The sequence below is a fragment of the Primulina huaijiensis genome, chromosome 1 (genome assembly GCF_012295235.1).
Source record: "Primulina huaijiensis isolate GDHJ02 chromosome 1, ASM1229523v2, whole genome shotgun sequence".
Taxonomy (NCBI): domain Eukaryota; kingdom Viridiplantae; phylum Streptophyta; class Magnoliopsida; order Lamiales; family Gesneriaceae; genus Primulina; species Primulina huaijiensis.
In genome coordinates this window covers 2,368,993-2,388,879 of record NC_133306.1, presented here as the reverse complement: position 1 = coordinate 2,388,879, position 19,887 = coordinate 2,368,993, and the positions used below count along the sequence as shown (strand labels likewise).

The 19,887-nt window shown below is 36.9% G+C and overlaps 3 protein-coding genes and 1 long non-coding RNA gene across 24 annotated transcripts; 1 reads left to right on the top strand and 3 right to left on the bottom strand.

Annotated features, from left to right (window-relative positions):
• Positions 1-719: 719 nt before the first annotated feature.
• On the bottom strand, positions 720-5,652 carry LOC140976281 (protein FAR-RED IMPAIRED RESPONSE 1). Of its 14 annotated transcripts, none has more exons than XM_073440397.1 (9): positions 5,500-5,652; positions 4,911-5,056; positions 1,931-3,984; positions 1,783-1,836; positions 1,561-1,629; positions 1,352-1,414; positions 1,170-1,238; positions 1,044-1,088; positions 720-957 (listed from the first exon to the last, which is right to left on the bottom strand). In XM_073440397.1, the coding sequence occupies exons 2-9, from the start codon at positions 4,933-4,935 to the stop codon at positions 904-906; spliced, it is 2,433 nt and encodes an 810-aa protein (XP_073296498.1). In that variant the 5' UTR covers positions 4,936-5,056; positions 5,500-5,652; the 3' UTR covers positions 720-903. The 14 variants fall into 14 exon arrangements, with proteins under 14 accessions (XP_073296498.1, XP_073296486.1, XP_073296477.1 ...); XM_073440385.1 differs by having other exon boundaries at positions 5,399-5,650; XM_073440376.1 differs by having other exon boundaries at positions 5,494-5,650.
• Positions 5,653-6,328: 676 nt separating this feature from the next.
• On the bottom strand, positions 6,329-11,716 carry LOC140976246 (protein FAR-RED ELONGATED HYPOCOTYL 3-like). 7 transcript variants are annotated; one of them, XM_073440276.1, is made up of 8 exons: positions 10,830-11,565; positions 7,729-9,925; positions 7,592-7,648; positions 7,216-7,284; positions 7,068-7,136; positions 6,907-6,975; positions 6,769-6,816; positions 6,329-6,689 (listed from the first exon to the last, which is right to left on the bottom strand). In XM_073440276.1, the coding sequence occupies exons 1-8, from the start codon at positions 10,838-10,840 to the stop codon at positions 6,624-6,626; spliced, it is 2,586 nt and encodes an 861-aa protein (XP_073296377.1). In that variant the 5' UTR covers positions 10,841-11,565; the 3' UTR covers positions 6,329-6,623. The 7 variants fall into 7 exon arrangements, with proteins under 7 accessions (XP_073296377.1, XP_073296394.1, XP_073296386.1 ...); XM_073440293.1 differs by having other exon boundaries at positions 6,329-6,680; XM_073440285.1 differs by having other exon boundaries at positions 6,907-6,969.
• Positions 11,717-12,445: 729 nt separating this feature from the next.
• Positions 12,446-19,838, top strand: LOC140976230 (probable protein S-acyltransferase 19). 2 transcript variants are annotated; one of them, XM_073440220.1, is made up of 10 exons: positions 12,446-12,588; positions 12,753-12,905; positions 14,197-14,310; positions 15,918-16,328; positions 16,863-16,931; positions 17,045-17,116; positions 17,188-17,316; positions 17,619-17,699; positions 17,922-18,122; positions 18,411-19,838. In XM_073440220.1, the coding sequence occupies exons 2-10, from the start codon at positions 12,861-12,863 to the stop codon at positions 19,482-19,484; spliced, it is 2,196 nt and encodes a 731-aa protein (XP_073296321.1). In that variant the 5' UTR covers positions 12,446-12,588; positions 12,753-12,860; the 3' UTR covers positions 19,485-19,838. The 2 variants fall into 2 exon arrangements, with proteins under 2 accessions (XP_073296321.1, XP_073296329.1); XM_073440228.1 differs by having other exon boundaries at positions 12,464-12,588; positions 12,746-12,905.
• On the bottom strand, positions 13,176-14,187 carry LOC140976244 (uncharacterized). Its single transcript, XR_012175178.1, has 2 exons — positions 13,308-14,187; positions 13,176-13,262 (listed from the first exon to the last, which is right to left on the bottom strand). It is a non-coding gene; the product is annotated as an uncharacterized lncRNA (long non-coding RNA).
• Positions 19,839-19,887: the final 49 nt, after the last annotated feature.

Genomic DNA, 19,887 nt, shown 5'->3' with positions numbered 1-19,887 from the left:
TTTATGAATAAAGAGAATTGGATGTTGGCCTAAAAAATATATATCACACAATGCTGATGGACAGCCACATATGGAAAACGGAAACCAAGCCTTAAATTTGGTGGAGGTGATGGCAGAAATCCCAGTGAAGACAAGTTGCCAAGGTTATCCTATGTTATACTTATAGTATGAAAATTTTTTCATATATTAGTACTACATTCTTTTAAAAAAGGGTTAAGTCTCAAACCTAAATAATGCACAAAATCATAATTAAATTCCCAAAAAAAATCCGCCGTCTGATCAAACCCATTGACAAACACAGAGAAGGCCTAAACAAAAAAGAGCAAAGAGATTATGGTATCGACATTATATAGACCTTCAAACCTGCAGTGCCACTGGAATTTGAAGGGAAAATGGAGCTATGGATGATAGAAAACCTTCTATTGAGATCTCCCTGACGCCAGATTCTTCACGTTCCTTCAGTCTAAGTGGAACCTGCTAAAAGCATGAAAAATTTCAGCAAATCAATGGGTTAGGGATATACAAACGGTAAGGCAACCATGTCCGGAGCCTAAATTGATATACAAACTGGAAGGCAACCATGTCCGGAGCCTAAATTCCAAATCTGTCGCCGCCTCTTAATCGTGTCACAAATTTCTTTTTACACTGTTGCGCCGCTAACCAGGTTAAAGCAAGAGTCATCAATCAATCATATGACAGAAAAGCTGAAGACAATATACAAAACGCTTTCCGTGACTTATTAACAGTTTATAACAACATTTTGAGGGGTCTGTCTTCTACAGTAATTAGAGGTGAAGAATCCTAAATCTATCGAGCTTTTGAAACATCTACTACAACCACAATATCCCAGGAAAAATGTAAAATCCCGACTGATGGCCAAGGATGTGGCTATTATGCCAGTTCTTAAGCATGTCTAGCATTGCCTTGCAACTGCAACGATCTCACATTATGTTCATCCTGATAATAGATAAAAAATGGAAGTTATCGAGGAGTAAAGTCTATTAAGCAGTGATTTATTGAGGCACAATATTGCTACAAGTGACCTGCATGCCATAACTGAAACTTTGTTGTCCAAAATCCAGATGCCCCTACAAAAATAGAGTGAAAAAGGTAACTCGTTGTCTAAGATAATAGACATTGCAAGATTGATACGGAATCCACTAGAATACCAGTCCAGGCATGGTTTGTTGAACTCCATAAAAACCATCATGACTGGATGTGATGGGGTTTAACTGTCCCTACGAAACAACCCAGAAAGATACACACACCATCAACTTCACATGTAAATAGAATCAAGGTTGTGTAGACTTAAAGGCATCAAATTTTTTATGACAAAGTAAACAAAAAATACCAGCCCCTGCATTGTCTGTTGGCCAACATAATATGCATCTTGTGGTGGCTCCATCAGGTTTAACTGGTCGACAGAAAAGGTCAAAAATATAATACATCACTCTTTTTTTATATATTCATTCTAAAAAAGTTAGTAGATTCAGAAGCTAGCATCTTTGACCACTAAAATGTTCCTACAATAATATGGTCAGGAACCTCATAAAGGCTTACCAGTCCATGCACATTATGTTGGGACCCATAGAACCCATTTATGGACATCCCATCTGAACATAAATTCTCCTGGAGAGGGAAAAATCATATCAGGAAAGCACAGTTCCTTAAATCCCTCTTCACGCATATCAAAGATTACAAATGATTTCAGCCTTTTAATAGACATCGTGCAAGTTATGATAAAGCCATGGAAAACTATGACTAAGCTACACTATGGCTCACCACTTGTTGCAAATGGTCTTGGGCTTTAACGACAGCTGTCTTGTCTGTTTGTAACTGAGATATAGACAAGCATTGAATACATTCCATGTAACAAGAAGATGACTGCCAAATGAACATAGTTATTGACAGCAAATAAAAAGCTACTCACTTTTCTTCTCTTGTTTGTGGTCTTCTTCTTATTTGCTTTAGTAGAATGGACGAATTGTTTCTCTTCGTCAGCACGATGAAGAGCAACAGAACTACTACTAACTTCCATGGCATTTCTGTTATTAATATTTACACAGTCCTTCAAGGCTTCAATTAAAGTACGGCAAGCAATATTGTAGTTATCCTCAGACAAAGAACCTTCTTCACCTAATTCAATTGCACGTTTACAAAGATCATTGTATCTCTGCACCCTATTTTGGATTTTCTCTGTTCCTTCTATCGCTGCTTGCCTGGTTTTTGCATCTTTTGTCCACCTTTTCAGGATATATCTGGATGGGATACTAGAAAGACCACATATCTGGAGGACAATCATTGAATGTCTACAAAGAAAGCCTCTATTTTCAAACATCATACATGAACAAGAAACCTCTGAATTCGCCTCATTCCATGTCACCATAAAATGCTCAACTTTTTCGCAGTCATCTACTCGAAAAGTACTAATTCCTCCATTTTCTTTTTCCTTCTTAGGATGGCAGCCTACAACACCTAAAACTTCAACCTGGAATTTTCTAAATATTGCATGTGTATAAATTGTCGACATCTGTTTTTCCCAAGGAGAAGGTGATTTGAGTGCCGGCTGTTTGTGCCATGTGTCAAAGTCAGACATGTCTTCCTCTTCGTACCTACTTTGAAGCATTGCTCCATATTGTCTCACAAACTCTTTCAAATTGATCTTTTTGTGAATGTATCTATCAAAGAAGGAGTTCACACTTTCCGATCGTTGAGATGTGGATAACCCTGCCAAAAAACATTCCCTCAAAAAAGCAGGAACCCACATCTTACGGTCTGCATACAGTGAAAGAATCCATTCATTGTTATGTAGTTCAAATCTGCCGATCATCTTCCACCACCTCATATCAAATTCTTCATCTGTCAATGACTTGAATATGCACTTGATGAATTTTTTCATCAAATTATCATGATATTTGAGTGCATGAGCAAGAGTTTCAGCCATCCTTTCTAATATATTCCAGAGTGCAAAGCAGTGGCGTGTATATGGGAAAACTTCTTCAATAGCTGATCTCAAGTGGTTATCTTGATCGGTAATTACCACTTTAGGAGCTTGCCCACCCATTGCTTTAACCCATGATTTCATTAACCAGACAAATGTTGGTTTAGTTTCATCAGCTAACAGTGCACTACCAAGCAACATTGGCTGAAAATGATGGTTCACCCCAATGAACAGAACAATAGGCATTTTCTCATTGATTTTCATGTAACTGGTATCAAAGCAGACAACATCATTGAAGTAAATATAATCTTTCCTGCTTTTTCCATCAACCCAAAATAAGTTCCTCAGCCGCTGATCTTCATTCAAGTCGATTGCATAGAAGAAAGAAGGATTTTCTTTCTGAATTCTCACAAAATATTCAAGAATGACCTGAGCATCCCCCTCTTCTAATGTCAAGTACCGATCTCTGTCGAACTGGTGATCAAACTCATTCTTGTCAACGCAATAATTACGGCCCCCACCATACTGTCTAGACATCTCAACATACATCATCCTTGTCCTCTCACTAACTGCATGCAAAATGTCTATATTATTCTTGTCAGCTAACTTCACATTCCTATGAATACGAAAATGATACGCTAAGGCAGGCAAAAGCTCATGATTGTGCTCCTTCATAAATTCGTGAATATACCATTTCCCATCCCGCTTTCTCTTTACATGCATACTAGCCTTACAACCCGTCTTTTTGACACTTGGCCTTCGACTACTGCCACTCTCTGATTCTGGTGTGACCCCATATCTTGAGCATGCAAACTTGGCGTCAATAAACTCTTTGGTTTTCTTAGAACGTCGACTGTTTTTAATCGATGTGGTGAATCCCATAGATTTTGCATATTCCTGATAAAATATATAAGCCGCCTCATGGGATTCAAATTCTATCCCATCGTGTTGTTCCAAGTTTTCACCTTCAATCCCTATGTTATCACTTTTAGGACAATCAATCAAATGTCCATCCTTATTTTGAGCACTATCTGCAACATCAACTATACATAAACCGGTCAAACCACCAACAGTTTCCACAAAATCCACCATTTTTTAAACTTATACTCCAGGTCTATTAAATCACTGCACGACTCATTGGTCTACTGTAAATTAATCAATCCTGTAGACAGTCAAAAAGAAGAACATGAAAGTGTGAATAAAATCTAAAACATGACAAAATGAACTCGAATAAAGCTAAAATCCGGGCTTCTCTTTATCGACTCAGGATCGTATACCACAAACTATAGGCGACCATAAAATTTAAAATACAATGTACCACCAGCAATTATTATTCTTTCTCAACTTCAGCTTGCTTCAAAAGAACCGACAAAAATGCCACATGATTGCCTATGAATTGAATCAATATACTCAAAAATATTTCCTTTTCGCAGTTTCTACACCAAGGTAGCATACTGAGTTCTTTCTCATTCCTGATGAGCCATATGTGGGAATCGGCTAAAAATAAGTACGCAATAAAGCTTTACAAGACATGCACATCAGCAGCCCTGGCAACAAAAGGAGATCTAAAAGTAGGTCGGACAAACAATATGAATCACAACCAAACCAATAGAGACATACAAGGCACTATCCAGGCTCGAAGTCCAAGCTCATGCAACAAACAATGTCACCCACAAACAAAGCAGTAGAGACAAAAAAATCACAATATCCAGTTTCATCAGCGAAGTTCAAGTGCACACTGTCTTTTGGATTGAAAAACAGCTCCAAAAGAACGGTAAAGTATTAAGAAAACTATAGCATGCATGGAATCGAACTAAATGCACATATTAAAATTGAGATCGAGAAAGGGTGTTGTCAAGAGAAATGAAAAAACCTGTTAAAGAAGAACTCTCAAAGACATTTTAAGCAGGACAGATTGGTAGAATAAAAGCCTAATGGGGTGATTAATGTTATGACATATTTTCCGTACCGGATACCACCCAGAAGGGGTACATGTAATTGATGTTTGGCTTAAGCGTCCAAAAAATTCAAAATCTAATCCTTTCATCATTCATTGAAACACTTTAAACACCGATTTGGGACTCCAAAAGGAAGGAAATGCAGAAGATATCATACCTACAACATGAACCAAAGATTTTGGAATTTATATAACAAAAAGAAAAGTAATTAAATAGAGCCCATACAGCAGAGAAGATCAAATATTTCAGGATAAACTTTCGATATATCATACAACACATTCACTTCCCTTCCAACATCTCTGATTCAATAATTTGACACATCTTAAATTTTCAATTACCAACACCCAACACAAACTTCCGTGTACAACAAACTTTCCAAGACCCTGATCCACAACTTAATTTATGTAAGATGAAAAATCACACTTTGAAAACCTGAAACGGCAATGATTGAAGCACAGAGAGTTACTTATTTTTGTCTGGAAAGAGAAACCCAAATTACCCGCCAACCCTTCGTTATTATATTAACTCGGAACCTGTTCACATCCCCACGAGGACTCCGCGTAGTTTTGGGTGAGGATTGAAAGAGATGCTTACCCGCACCTTCAGATTACGCCTTAAAAGAGCTGGAAATGGATAAACGATGATGCAGAACCAGCGCCAAGCGAATGAAGAACTGGAAAGAACCCCAAATCCATCGTTCCCAGGCGCAACTACGCGTTATTGGATTCAAGGATTTGGAGTTACTAGATTTGATTTCTTGGAGACAAATATATTATTAATTTTGACATTTCAAATATATAATTAACTTAATTAGCAAAATAAGTCAGTTCAATTTTTATTTAAAATGATTCCAATTTTATTGTTTTTAAAATTCTTAATCAAAAAATGAATCAGTGCACACCATAAATGGATTTTAAATAATTCTATTTGGGAAAAATAATAATCACAAAGCTTGATGTAGATATATGAAAACATTATAATATGATGAAAATTGTATTTAAAAATAATATTGTATATAAATATAAATATTGAGATTATTTCAAATATTCTGAATATAAATTTGGTTAAAAAGTAACTATTATTATCTTAATTTGTTTTTAAAGATATACGATCTTACCAACTATTTATAATCATGATCTCTTTAAAAAAAATTATTTAGCACTTAATAATACAATAAATTGATAAATTTTTATGATTTATCTAGAATAGTTTATAAGCTTTGTCACACAAACAATTATTATTTTTTGGGTTAAAAACATTGCTTTATTCTCTTTGGGAAAAAACAAAAATATATCATATTTTTTTAATAGTTAAATGAACAATTTGAGTGACAACTTGGGACAAAGAGGCGAAATCACTTCAGAAATTTGCTTAGAATCTAGCACAAATTCATCTCTCCTAAGCCCAACAGGAACTCCACTACCCATCATCACCTAAACCTGTCTCTGAACTTTTTTTTATTGCATATAAAAATATACATACATATATTTTCTGGTTCACAACTGCATGAGGATACAACTATATCATGATCACAGTTAAAAGAATCCGCCATTTTCAGATTCAATCATCCTACTTACATAAAATCGGCTACAGATGGATAGCTACGACGCACTTTACAACATGAAACTGTCATTCAGAATTTCCTGCCACCAGACACTGCCCCATTATACGGTTGGTTCATTAAGAGACTTGAACGCTTCGTTTAGCAGTGAAGATGATGACTCTCAAGCATGTCTTTGGGCATCATCATGCAACTGGGCAGATCTCACGTTCGGTTCCTCCTGCAAAGGCTATATATGAATCATCGAACTGCAGATTGATGAGGTAATAAGAAAGATTTATGAACTTTTGTCATCTGGAAAGACTAACCCGAAGACCATAGTTGAAATTTGGAGTGCGGAAAAAATCCATTTGCCCCTGAAAAAAGACATCCATGGTAATTTTGTCATATACACATGCTATCCACCAATAAAATATTAAGAAAATATGTATACGATGATCAAGTACCAATCCGTGCATGGTAGGATGAGTTCCATAATAACCATCATGGGCAGGTGCTATAGAATTCAGCTGGCCCTTCAAAAGAAATTGACAGGAATTAATTATCCCAAACAAATAATCCCAATATCAAAACTTATTTTCTTATTATAGGCGAATAATTGACATACCAGTCCCTGGATAGTTTGTTGGTTCCCATAGTAATTATCACGTGACGGAGCCATTAGGTTCAATTGTACCTTCCAAAATAATTTAAGGCCGTTAGAAATAGTGTATGTGAAGATCAATTTGCTGCATGAATTTAACAAAACTGCTTACCATTCCTTGCACCCCTTGTTGCTGCCCAAAAAATCCATCAAGATTGACCGGTCGTGAACTCAACTTCTCCTGCACAAAAAAGAAACAATTCATAAAGAATTATTAAAAAAAGAAGAAGGTTGGAGGAAACCGCAAAGGCTATCACTATTGTGGAGGTCAGTAGTTTCAGAATGCACTTTCTAATTCACATGAAAAGCAAAAAAAACTACAAGAACTCCAAAAAAATTTCCCTGCTTTGCTGTACTCTATGCATGGTTTCATATTATTTCTACTTTTAATAGTTATTCAGCCAAGCTTCCTGTAGGCTGAAATTCACAACTCATCCAGATTTGATATCCTGCACAACTGAGAAGCAAAGAAACTCAAAATGGCATACCATTTGTCGCAAGCTTTCCGGTGAGCCAACTGTTATAATATCTGGCTCCACATTTACCTGCAACACAGGTAGTACAGCCTTTCAACACAATGGAGAACATAAAGAAAAACAGAACATATTACTTGATTCACAACAACCTTCCTTTTCTTGGTAGCAGTTTTCCTTTTATTTGTCTTGCTCCCTTGAAAGTCTTCTTCAATGCAGAGAAGACCTGGTGAGACGGATGCGCCAGTTTCTACTAAATTCTTATCTGATTTGTTAAGATTCAAACAATTTTCAAAAGCACCATCAAGTGCACACACGGTCATATTATAACTCTCTTGTGATAACGATGCTTCTTCGCCTAATTTTACAACTCGCTGATAAAGATCATTATACCGCTGCACCCTTGATTGAATCTGTTCAGATGCATCTCCAGTTGAATATCCGCTCCTGGCATCCCTAGTCCACCGTTTCAAAATATATTGCGATGGAATAGCAGAAATTCCACAAATTTGAAGGACAATCATTGCATGTCTACAAAGAAAACCTTTGAATTCAAATAAGTGGCATATGCACGATACTTCTGATTTCATTTCATTCAAAGTGACAGTGAATTCTTGATTCCTTTCAAAATCTTGAACTTTAAATTTAATGGTTGCATCAACCTTTTCCTCTTTCTTGGGAGCACATGCCACAGCACCCAATACCTCAACTTGAAACTTTTTAAAAACTGCATGGGTATACACCCCAGCCACGTGCTTCTCAAATGGTGATGGAGACTTCAAAGCTGGTTGTTTGTTCCACGTATCAGAATATGCCTTTGCTTCCTCTTCGTATCTATCTTGTAGAATCGCCTCGTATTGTTTTACAAACTCTAGCACAGTAGTCTTCTTATGTACATACTTGTCAAAGAAAGAGTTCACACTCTCTGATCGTTGAACTGCAGACATGCCAGCCAAAATTCCATCTTTCAAAAAGCTTGTCACCCAATTTTTACGGTCTTCAAACAATGATTGGAATAGTTCATTTTCTTTTATCCCAAACCTGTCCACCAATTTATGCCACCTCTTCTCAAACTCCTCATCTGTCCCTGATCTATAAATACACTTCTCAAATTTAGATATAAAATTTTCATTCTGTTTAATCACATGACTCAAGGTCTCAGAAACCTTCCCCATTATGTTCCACAAGCAAAAAACGTGAAGAGAGGAAGCGAATATCTCCGAAACCACCGACTTCAAAACCTTATCCTGACCGGTAATCATTATTTTTGGAACTTGACCACCCATTGCTTTCAACCACGTTTGCATGACCCATGTAAATGTGGCTGCGGTTTCATCTGATATCAAAGCACATCCAAGAAGCATGAACTGATAGTACTGATTGACCCCAATAAACAGAATCAGAGGCATTTTATACTTGCTTCTGATGTAGCTGGTATCGAAAGACACAACATCACTAAAATAGATATAATCATGCCTGCTTTTTGCATCAACCCATAACATACTCTTCAGGTGTTGGTCTTCACCAACATCTACTGCATAAAAGAAATTGGAATTCTGACATTGCATCTGCACAAAAAACTCGAGCATAATATTCACCTCTTCTGCATCAATTGTCATATTCCTATTCTTCTCAAATGAGCTTCTGGAGTCATGTTTTTGACCAACTGCACTTTTATATTCAGCAAACTGCCTGGCCATTGCAGCATACATCCTTCTAGTTTGTTCGCTCACAGCTTGGGCAGGTAATAATTCGTGGTTGTGCTGTTTCTCAAATCTATGTATTATCCATTTGCCATCCTGCCTTCTCTTCACATGCATGCTTGCCTTGCAATCTGTCTTTGCACATGCTCGCCTACCTGTGGCAATATCTGGGTCTTGACTGCTTCCTTGTCTACTGCGTGGTCGGTTTAAAGATTTCTCATATTCACGTTTTGTTCCATATCTAGAGCATGCAAATTTTGCATCAATGAATTCCCTTGATGTCTTTGAACGACGGCTATTCTGAATTGCAGTATTGAATCCCACAGACCTGGAATATTCCTGATAGAAAGCATAAGCATCTCCATGTGATCCAAATTCCATACCAGGAAGAGGCTCAAGAATTGTCAAATCTTTAAAATCTATATCGTGTAGGGGGGAATTTATGTCCTCCCCGTCTTCAATATGCAACTTTTCCTCAACATCCACCATACTTCCACCAACTCCATCTAAATTGAGGGGTTTCTCATCTCCATCGAGCATATTAACAATTCCATTGCGTTCTTCTTTATCAGTTTCTCCAGAAGGTAACCTAAGATCTATATCCATGGCAACAACTTGTTTACAATTCAAGTTTTCCAGTGGCCACCTAAAAAAAAGGTCATATCAGTGACAAATTCCAAAAAATTAAAAAGTATGCAATCAGGTGTTTATAAACTTCTTAATCAAATGCATCCAATGTGAAGAAAGATAGGATCAATTTCCCATTATCAAAACACTTTAGAAAATCTTAAAAGACAATCAATTATGAGTCCCGGGGAACAGTACAAAAGACTATTGAAAACTGAATTTAATGACTTCTACACTGAAGCACTGGAAGTCTCAAGATTCGCTGGAAAAATATTGTATCCTCCTATGATTTGCATGACAAAAATCTATTATTGCAGCTGATAATTGAACTAGTAAACTTTGACCATGTAAACACGAAATGAGTATATATCAGATTTCCCGTCTCAATGATTTAACACCCAAACATTGGAAATCTCAGTTTCCCCAAGCTAGATCTCCAACCCTATAAATTACTTGTGTGCCATGCAAAACTACTAGAACTCATTTACTATAAACTACTGCAATCTCATATACTATTCAGTTTTTACAGCACATTCAGATCCTCTTATTTCCCCAACAAATTGCCTTTATGAAAACAAAAGAAGACCTTTTGGAGTATACTACTAAAACTCATTTATCTATCAGGGACGCCTGGATGGGACCACGAGAACAGGGCACAGGCAGCAAATATTTGCCATGAAGGCTGTAAATAGCTCCAATATCTGCCATGGCGTATACTCTTAAAACCCTTTGTCTATCACGAAGGCCTAATGGGACACGAGAAGGGGGCATAGACAGCAAACATTTGCCATGAAGACTGTCATTAGCTCCCATAACCACCAGTTACTGTCTTACTGATCTCGCCATTCCAAAAAAAATGCCTGATCAGCAAAGGGGAAAATCACAATCTTCTTTACTTTAAATCTCCAGTATGTTTCCCTTACCTACCACTCATATCACAATGTGACTCGTCCGCATAATATATTCACATGCATTTTACCAACCTCAAACCTCTCCTGCACGGCATAGGTAGCCATTTTCATCTTCCCGACCAATCTGAACACAAAACGTTAACAACACCATTTGTGCTCATAGCTAAGTAGATTATGACGGCCTAACTTCAGCTCCACAAGTCACCAAATTATTTCAAATTCGAAATAATTCAAGGTAGAATGGTCAACTGCAGCTGACCTTCCTCAACGGAATTGAATCCAAATACAAATCAGAATCAGAAAAAGCAAAAGTGGCAACCTTTCTTGAAATACAAAATCCCGTCATGGCATTTTCCAGCCATAGATTAAAATGTCGAGCATTCCACCACGATTACAGTTTAACGAAACAAAAAGTTCAAAACTACAGCTTCCCACACGAAGTTCAAAAGAAACCTTTCCGGTCCCTTTTTCCAAACATGGATAGTAATTTGAACAGACTCCTGCTAAATAGCTGACAATTAGAATCGTAGCTACCCAAAAATAAAAAATTAATAAAATATCGAATCCTAAATTTTCCAGTGATACACCAACGCTAACGTAGAGAAAACTACAACTCCAAAACATAGCAAAACGGCAAAATTCGGTGCAGACAGACTAACATCGTCGATCGTTTGGCTATGGTACTGGCGAAAAATTATAGTTAAAACAAACGAAAAATGGCTAATAGGACGGGGTGGCGGGAGGATGGCCATACCTGTAATTTTGTTTTTCTGTAAATTTTTTCGATCTCCAGATCTGCAAATCCACGCGAGGGTTTCGGCGAGTGGACGAGTGCTCTTCCTCCCAAATCGATTGGACTCTTTAGGGTTTACGATATTTCAATCGCTTAAACAATATTCATCTCGCGCGTGACTCTCTGTTCAAGAGTTAATAATTACGATTAATTACAATTATTATTGTAAGTAATATTTTTCAAATATTATCTTATTCTTATTATTATTGGAGAATATGCATAATAAACTATTAAATATGTCATATTTTTATTTATAGCTATGAATCTTTATGAATATATATCATGTTTTATATAATTAGTATTAATAATATTTTGATATAAGACACGTTTATTATATAAGTAGTATTAATAATATTTGGATATAAAACACATTTATTCGGTAGTTGTTAATTTGAACTTGGAACTTTATTCAGCTGAAATTAATATATTACTATTTCACAAATAAAGTCACAAAAAATTTCATGTTTAAACACGATGTGGTTGATTTTTAAGGGAAAAAAATGAATTAAAAAATGACAACGTCGGGATAATGAAATAAAGATAAAAATTTGTGTGAGACGGTCTCACGAGTCATACTTTGTGAGACGGATCTTTTATTTGGGTCATCCATGAAAAAGTATTATTTTTTATGCTGAGAGTATTACTTTTTATTATGGATATCGGTAGGATTGATACATCTCCCATATAAAGATTCGTGAGATCGTCTTACAAGAAGCCTACTCATGAATAAATATTATTTTTTATTTGTATTATTTTTTAATGAAATAATTAATTTTTATTTGTGAGTATGTTATCCAGAATGTAAAGCAGCTGAACTGCACTCGCCTACTTCATATTCTGAACACGTCACACACACACACACACACACACACACACACAGCCATCAGCTCCCCGCCGTCGCTTTGTCTCCTAGCGCTTTGTACTACATTGCCCAACTTCAACGCAAACAAACAAATTAACTCTGACGTCTCTTATTTTGTGAGTAATTTCTTTTTCTTCTAAGCAGTTACTGAAATTTATAAACTACTTGGGAAAATCAAGAGAAGTTTTTTTTTTTTCGGGGATATTTACGTTAACATTGTGTAACTTTCTTTTTTACTTATTTTAGCAAAAACCCATTTATTAGTAAAGTTAGTTTTCAGGATTGAACAGAGGAAACCAACACGCACGCTCGAGGACAGTGTGGTGCGTTGGGATTGGGGAAGGCTGCGGAGGGGGAATTGAGGGTTTTAGGGTGGGGGTAAGAAGTGATGGTGAGGAAACATGGGTGGCAGTTACCAGCGCACACCTTGCAGGTTCTGTTTCAGCTCATTTTTCGCGTTGTCCGTCATTAATTCTTTTGCTTTTTAATGGAATTTTTTTATTTGTTTGTTGTTGCGTTATTGAGTTGGTGTTCGGCTGATGAGTTTATGATTCAAATTTGGCTGAAATTTGTGGGATTTTGATTTCTGAGGGATTTTTAATGGTTTCAGACATGAAATCTGGTTAACATCTGTGTTTCTTCCCATCTTTTTTTATTGCTCTGTGGCGTGGGTCCTTAATAGATTGTGGTGTTTGCTTGACTATTTGTTTTTAGCTTATTGAATGACTGTTATGGCTTGCTGCATTTTGATTTCTCGATGGTAAACGTATAGATATGTTCGCTGTTATAGCTTTTTTCTTGGCAGCTCCCCATTCAAGTATTATGTCTGTTCTACCTGAAAATTACAAGCTCGTATGGATTTTGCGAGAATGCTTTTGGTATTTGTGAAAGTAGTTGCTAAGTAGAGTGTAAGAAGTAGGCTGTCTTCTCTCCCGCTCTTTCATATTTGTGATAACATTTGGATTCTGTATGTTAAGATAGGAGTTGCCAGGATACGTTAGTTCATCTGTTGGTGCTCAGGGCCAAAGGTTTGCTGAAGGTTGCTGGAGCTTAGGTTGTGTTAAATGTGCTCAATCGTGGCTTTTGTTGCATAACAAGATTGGACTTTGTTTGAATCATGAATGTCTTTTAGTTCTAGCTCAACCGATAAATACTTATGAAATGAAGTGTAAATTTACCAAATTGCCCAAGCTTTGTTCTGTTTGGCTGAGAAGATTACAGTCCAACTCAGTTTGAAGGATATTATGAACAATTTGAGAGCTGGTTTTTCATCATGGACTTGAGTTCATTTAATATCAAAGTTGTTATGTGTTTTGAACATTCGTGGTGAAGGTGGAGCTGGTTAAAATTCCTATTCATTTGATTCAGCTTCGTAACTGGAGAAATTTAAGCGACGACATAGGCTTGTCTGCCGTTTAAGCTATTGGTGCTTTGTGTCTCTTGATATATATCTACCATTACATAATCCTCATCTCTTCTAGTGTAGGCCACGTGGTTTTACTTTTTGCTTTAAGTATCTTAATATGTGATTTTAAGGTAAAGTTTTTTGAGGGAGTTGTATTTTGTGTCAACTGACCTTTGTCTGACTTGTTCCAACATTTTTATGTTAAATTCCCTTGTTGTGACTTTGTATTAACGAGTGTGTGGTTTCTATGAAAACTGACTTCTTCGTATGTTTATATATGCTAGCTCATAGACGAAAAGTTGAATTCTATCTTTTACAGGTGGTCGCCATCACCGTGTTTTTCTTGTTAGTGGTGGCGTTTTATGCTTTCTTTGCTCCTTTCCTTGGTGGCCAAATTTGGGAGTATGTTCTCATTGCTGTGTATTCCCCTGTGGTACGTATTGCAGATACGGCTTATGCATGCCAATTTTATATTGTTTGAACAAACCAAAAACATTTGCTACTGTCGATGACAATTTATACAGAACTTTGTTACAACATACAGCAAATATGAGAGTAAAATATTCAATTGCAAATTAAGTAATGAAAAGTTCCACTTTAACCAGAGTTTTTGGATTGTCAAATAGTTTAATTGATAACGAAGTTGTTACCCCTAGATTTCTTTTTAATTTCTGAAAGCAAATTTTACAAGCGAAGGGTAGAAAATTGGAACTTAAAATCAAATTGAAAAGGCTTCTTAAATGAATTTGAACTCGAAACTTTGCCGTCTATTGAATGATATGGTAATATGGTGATATCAATCATCAATCTTTTTACAGTGAACATAAAGGAAATAAATGTATAAAGTGGGAAAGCCTACTGATGATTAATTTATGACTTCGATTCGTGTGCAAATAGGAAGTATTGTCTAAGTTAAAAATACAAAATTAACTTGTAACAAACCATCCTGGGGAACTAAATGGGATGGCATTGATAATTAAAAATAATGGGCAAGAAATTTACACGTTAGAGGGCTTAGCAGACGACTCTAGGCCCAGTCTTGGAAACCTAGCGTTTTCATTGATGAGCATTCTATTGCTACCGTTTGAAATATAATTGGATATTTTGTAAGCAAATAGGAAGTATTGTCCATGTAAAAAATACAAACTTGTAACAAACCATCCTGGGGAACTACATGGGATGGCATTAATAATTAAAAATAATGGGCAAGAAATTTACACGTCAGAGGGCTTAGCAGACGACTCTCGGCCCAGTCTTGGCGACCTAGCGTTTTCATTGATGAGCATTCTATTGGTACCGTTTGAAATATAATTGGACATTTAGTAAGCAAATAGGAAGTATTGTGTAAGTATAAAATACAAAATTAACTTGTAACAAACCATCATGGGGAACTAAATGGGATGGCATTGATAATTAAAAATAATGGGCAAGAAATTTACACGTCAGAGAGCTTAGCAGACGACTCTAGGCCCAGTCTTGGCAACCTAGCGTTTTCATTGATGAGCATTCTATTGCTACCGTTTGAAATATAATTGGACATTTAGCAAGCAAATAGGAAGTATTGTGTAAGTAAAAAATACAAAATTAACTTGTAACAAACCATCATGGGGAACTAAATGGGATGGCATTGATAATTAAAAATAATGGGCAAGAAATTTACACGTCAGAGGGCTTAGCAGACGACTCTAGGCCCAGTCTTGGCAACCTAGCGTTTTCATGGATGAGCATTCTATTGCTACCGTTTGAAATATAATTGGACATTTAGTAAGCTCATGGCACGTGATGTATTGTCATAAATTTATATTTGTTATGAGGATGGCTGAATTGACATTTTACTCAAATTTTCGTGAGGCTTTTTCCTTCTATCGATCTTCTTAGTGTCTTTAACACTAATTTGACATTTCTATTTTGTTTTCATATTACTGTTTCTCTATTTATGCATTGTCCGCACGACAATCGGAATTTTACATCAAGACTTCTCATGACTCTCATTTGCACCTAAAAAAGTATGTTTAAATCCAGTGATTCCTCTAAATGCAGGCTTTGTCGGTTTTCATCCTTTATGCTCGAAGCACTGCAATTAACCCAGCGGACCCTGGTATCATGTCTAAATTTGACCCCGGGTTAATGGACAACACAAGGGACAAACATAAATCAACTGCACGTGGCCAGAACAGAAAGTTTGATGAAGTTAGCAATGGAACACATTCTTCTGCATCTTCAGCTTCACGAAGTTCCTTTGGAGGCGCTCATTCCAGCAGAAAAGGTTCGGTTGAATCCGTGAGAAACAATGCTCAGGTTCTCTCACCAAGGAGTAGGTCATTATGCAATATTTTTGGAGGAATTTTTTGTGCGATCTTTGTTCATGAGGATTGCCGGAAACCTGATGAGGTGGTCGATCAGGAAGGTACAGGTGAAGATGCCTTGTTTTGCACGTTGTGCAATGCTGAGGTGGGTAATTGTTTCACAGTACTTTGTGCCATATGTTGCAACAGTGAATCGAGATGCTATTTGTGGACGATAGTAAATTGAGATGTGATATGTGAATGATTCGAGTTGCTATATGTTGACTAACCATACCATGATGCCATTAGAAAACAAAATAGAATTATGCTCCATACTTGTAAACATGTTTAGTGCAATTAATTTGGGGGATTACATACTATATGCCTTTAACTTTATCGCTTCTGCAAAGCAAGTTCACTTGGAATATTTGCACATCTAGGAAAATTGGCAGTTCCTTTTTCATGTACATGATGAGAACCTTGGAAAAATCATTTTAAGTTTTTTTTTACAATGTTAGTGTAGGCTTTATAATGATAAAAAGAGTTATTTATAATTTGTACTCTATTATTCTTATTCTTGAAGTATAGCAATGTTAGCTGTATCTGTTGGTGTTGATTATCAGGCTTCTGTTTTATGTTACACTTTATTTGTGTCCTATCACTTTTACGTGTGGTGACCGCTGCATGTACGTCTTCATAGGTTCGCAAGTTCAGTAAACATTGTAGAAGTTGCGACAAGTGTGTGGATGGATTTGATCACCATTGTCGGGTATGGTCCTTGACACACAGATTCTTCTTGATGTATTTTCAGGAATTTTGATGCAAGATGTTTATAGTTGTATCTCTGTTGAGGAAGCTTAACTTCATTAATTGATATTGCAGTGGCTCAATAACTGTGTTGGGCGGAAAAATTATGTAACATTTATTTCATTAATGGCCATCAGTCTAGTTTGGGTAAGTTTTTGGAGAAACTATCTGCTTAGTAACAGAAAGGTTTTAGATGAATAATTTCACTCTCTTTCCAGCTTGCTCTTGAAGTTTTAGTTGGGATTGCTGTTCTAGTTCGATGCTTTGTGAAGAAGAAGCACATGGAGACAGAAATAATTGACAGGCTTGGAAATGGTTTCTCTCGTGCCCCATTTGCAACTGTAGTGGTAATGCTATTCTCGATAGGACGTTTAAATTGAAGGGTGTTTTGAAACATGTGAAATCATCGGGTTTTGTTCTTTTTTTATTATTATTTTGAACTCAATGTACAACATCTATTGAAATGAAAATCGTGATTTTATAATTTTTATTGTGGCATAAGATAATGAAATTAATTGTTTTCATTTTGTTGATCTTTTTTGCTTTGAATTGATAGTTGACCAGTGTTAATATGAATTCATAGTCAAATCCTTTGATCCAAATAAAGCTAACGAAGTATTCATATCATGGTGTTCATGTTATGCTGCAGGCTCTGTGTACAGCTCTCTCTTTAATGGCCTGTGTACCTTTGGGGGAACTTTTCTTTTTCCATATGATACTTATTAGAAAGGTCAGCACCTGTCAGTTTTATTTTTCTCTGCATTTCTCATTTTCACAAGTAACTACTAAAGCTGCCAACAACCATTGCAGACTTGGTTGGAACCTTTGTTTGGAGCTCTAATGAAGCTTTTTATACGTATCTCTAAAGGATATTTTGTTGCATGAATTGCATTCTTGAATAATCATAACTTGTCATTGACTGAACTTGTCGACATTTGTCTTTGTATACCAGGGAATTACAACTTATGAATATGTTGTGGCAATGAGAGCAATGAGTGAGGCTCCTGCGGGAGCATCCGTAGATGAGGAGCCCCCGAATATTCTTTATTCTCCGTCAGGATCTGCTACGACTGGTTTCAGTGGTGGAAGCTCTTTGGGACTGCAATATAAAGGGGCATGGTGCACTCCTCCTAGGGTGTTTGTAGATTACCAGGTATAAATTCTTTTTGTAGTGTTTAAATCATGTGGCTGCATATTTTGCACCTTGTATGAAATTTATTTGTTTCGGGGGTAAACATTTAATTCCATCCTCCTTGATTCATAAGCAGATGGAAGAATCTTTTATTTAGGGGATGAATTAAATTATAAAAGTTTTTTCAAGTGTTAGAAAACGCCTTTCTTTAATCTTGTTGGCGATTGAGAAGCTCTTTCAATCTTGAATTCTCTTTATTGAATATGGGTCACTCCAAAGTTCATTCTATTTTTGAATTTTGGATATCAGGAAGAAGTTGCACCGCAGCTAGGACCTGGTATGGTTCCATCAACAGTTGATCCGGATGCGACTGCGGTTGGCGATGCGAGGAACAAGGCACAGAAAAAGGGCATTCGCATCAGTGCTTGGAAGCTTGCTAAACTAGATTCGAGTGAAGCTGTGAAAGCTGCTGCAAAGGCAAGGGCATCTTCTTCCATCTTACGACCTGTCGATAATCGTCACTTGCCAGATTCTGAACCAAGTTCCAGCGATAATTTAAGCGTCAGAAGCAGTATGAGTACTGAAACAGGAGGAAACAAAGATGTCAGAAATGAACTCACATTCTCTCCTTTGAGAAACACTTATGCTCCCAGCCAAGGTAGCAGGGATGAATATGAAACAGGCACTCAAAGTGTTAGCAGTTTCAGCAGCCCAAGCCATGTCCATGAATCTGTCACTTTAAGCCCTCTTCCACAAGCTCATGGTTCAAACGCTTTTGTAGCATCTAGCTCGGTGCCTGGACTTGTCCCAGATCAGCCCCTAATTTCTCGAGTCACAGACCCTGTTAAAAGTAGCTTAGTGTCACTCAACCCCTCTGGATTGGACGGGAAGATCGTACAAAAGAGTAGCACTACAGACCCTTTACAAATTTCTGCTGCTCATGCGTCATCCTTGCTTAGAGACATAAAAAGAACATCTGTTGTTTGGGATCAAGAAGCCGGAAGGTATGTATCTGTTCCGGTATCTGCTTCAGAAGCCCGTAAAAAACCATCTTCACATGCCAATGCAGCAACTATTAATCGTGAGAATCAGCCTGCTGTTCTCCCCCGAGAACCTTTGCTTCCTCCAGCAAAACCATCAGTCCAGCAGTCAGAGAAACTAACGTACACTGGAGAATCTATCTTCTTCGGTGGTCCACTTTTAAGTGCTCCAAATCGTGATGGCCTTAAATCTGAAAGGGTTTCAAGCTCAAGAGATGGGCAAGACAAACTGACAATGACTTTGCCCCCTAGATATAAGAGAGATGCTGTTTCAAACCAGCTTCCTGTCTTTATTCCCGGGGATTTTGACTATAACTCGACATCTGGATCAGGACTTAAGTAATTTATCTCTGGTTGTCTGAGAAACACCGGTGCATCGCATAACACGTCTGATAGGAACAAACCTTTGTAAGAGAAGTGTTTCTGAACCATGAGTCCTTCATTAGGCTTCTGGTTCATTCGAGAAGACTGTTCCTTCTTGTCCGACTTGTTATTTGCAGGAAGATCCCGTTAGAAAGTAGTGAATGAATCGTGTAAGGCTGAGTTTATCGTAGAAATCTCTTTGGCTATGGGCATTGCTTCTTTTTCTTGTGTGTAAATGTATGTTTGATATTTGTTTATGACTGATTGAGATAGTGTTGGGTTATTTTTTCTCACATTGATACTTGATAAATTATTAATCTTTACTATATTTAAATTTTTCTTTATTAATTTAGGCGAAAGCGAAAATTCCACAAAATAAGTTT

Excerpts from the sequence above, each read along its gene's own strand:
- LOC140976281 (XM_073440340.1), bottom strand. The coding sequence starts at position 4,033 with ATGGTGGATTTTGTGGAAACTGTTGGTGGTTTGACCGGTTTATGTATA. Across the intron at positions 1,089-1,169 it reads AACAAACCATGCCTGGACTG|GGGCATCTGGATTTTGGACA; the intron begins GTATTCTAGTGG and ends CTATTTTTGTAG. Across the intron at positions 958-1,043 it reads GTTTCAGTTATGGCATGCAG|GATGAACATAATGTGAGATC; the intron begins GTCACTTGTAGC and ends ATCTATTATCAG.
- LOC140976246 (XM_073440249.1), bottom strand. Across the intron at positions 7,649-7,728 it reads CTGCTACCAAGAAAAGGAAG|GTAAATGTGGAGCCAGATAT; the intron begins GTTGTTGTGAAT and ends CCTGTGTTGCAG. Across the intron at positions 6,681-6,768 it reads ATTTCAACTATGGTCTTCGG|GAGGAACCGAACGTGAGATC; the intron begins GTTAGTCTTTCC and ends TAGCCTTTGCAG.
- LOC140976230 (XM_073440220.1), top strand. The coding sequence starts at position 12,861 with ATGGTGAGGAAACATGGGTGGCAGTTACCAGCGCACACCTTGCAG. Across the intron at positions 12,906-14,196 it reads TACCAGCGCACACCTTGCAG|GTGGTCGCCATCACCGTGTT; the intron begins GTTCTGTTTCAG and ends TATCTTTTACAG. Across the intron at positions 14,311-15,917 it reads TTGCTGTGTATTCCCCTGTG|GCTTTGTCGGTTTTCATCCT; the intron begins GTACGTATTGCA and ends CTCTAAATGCAG.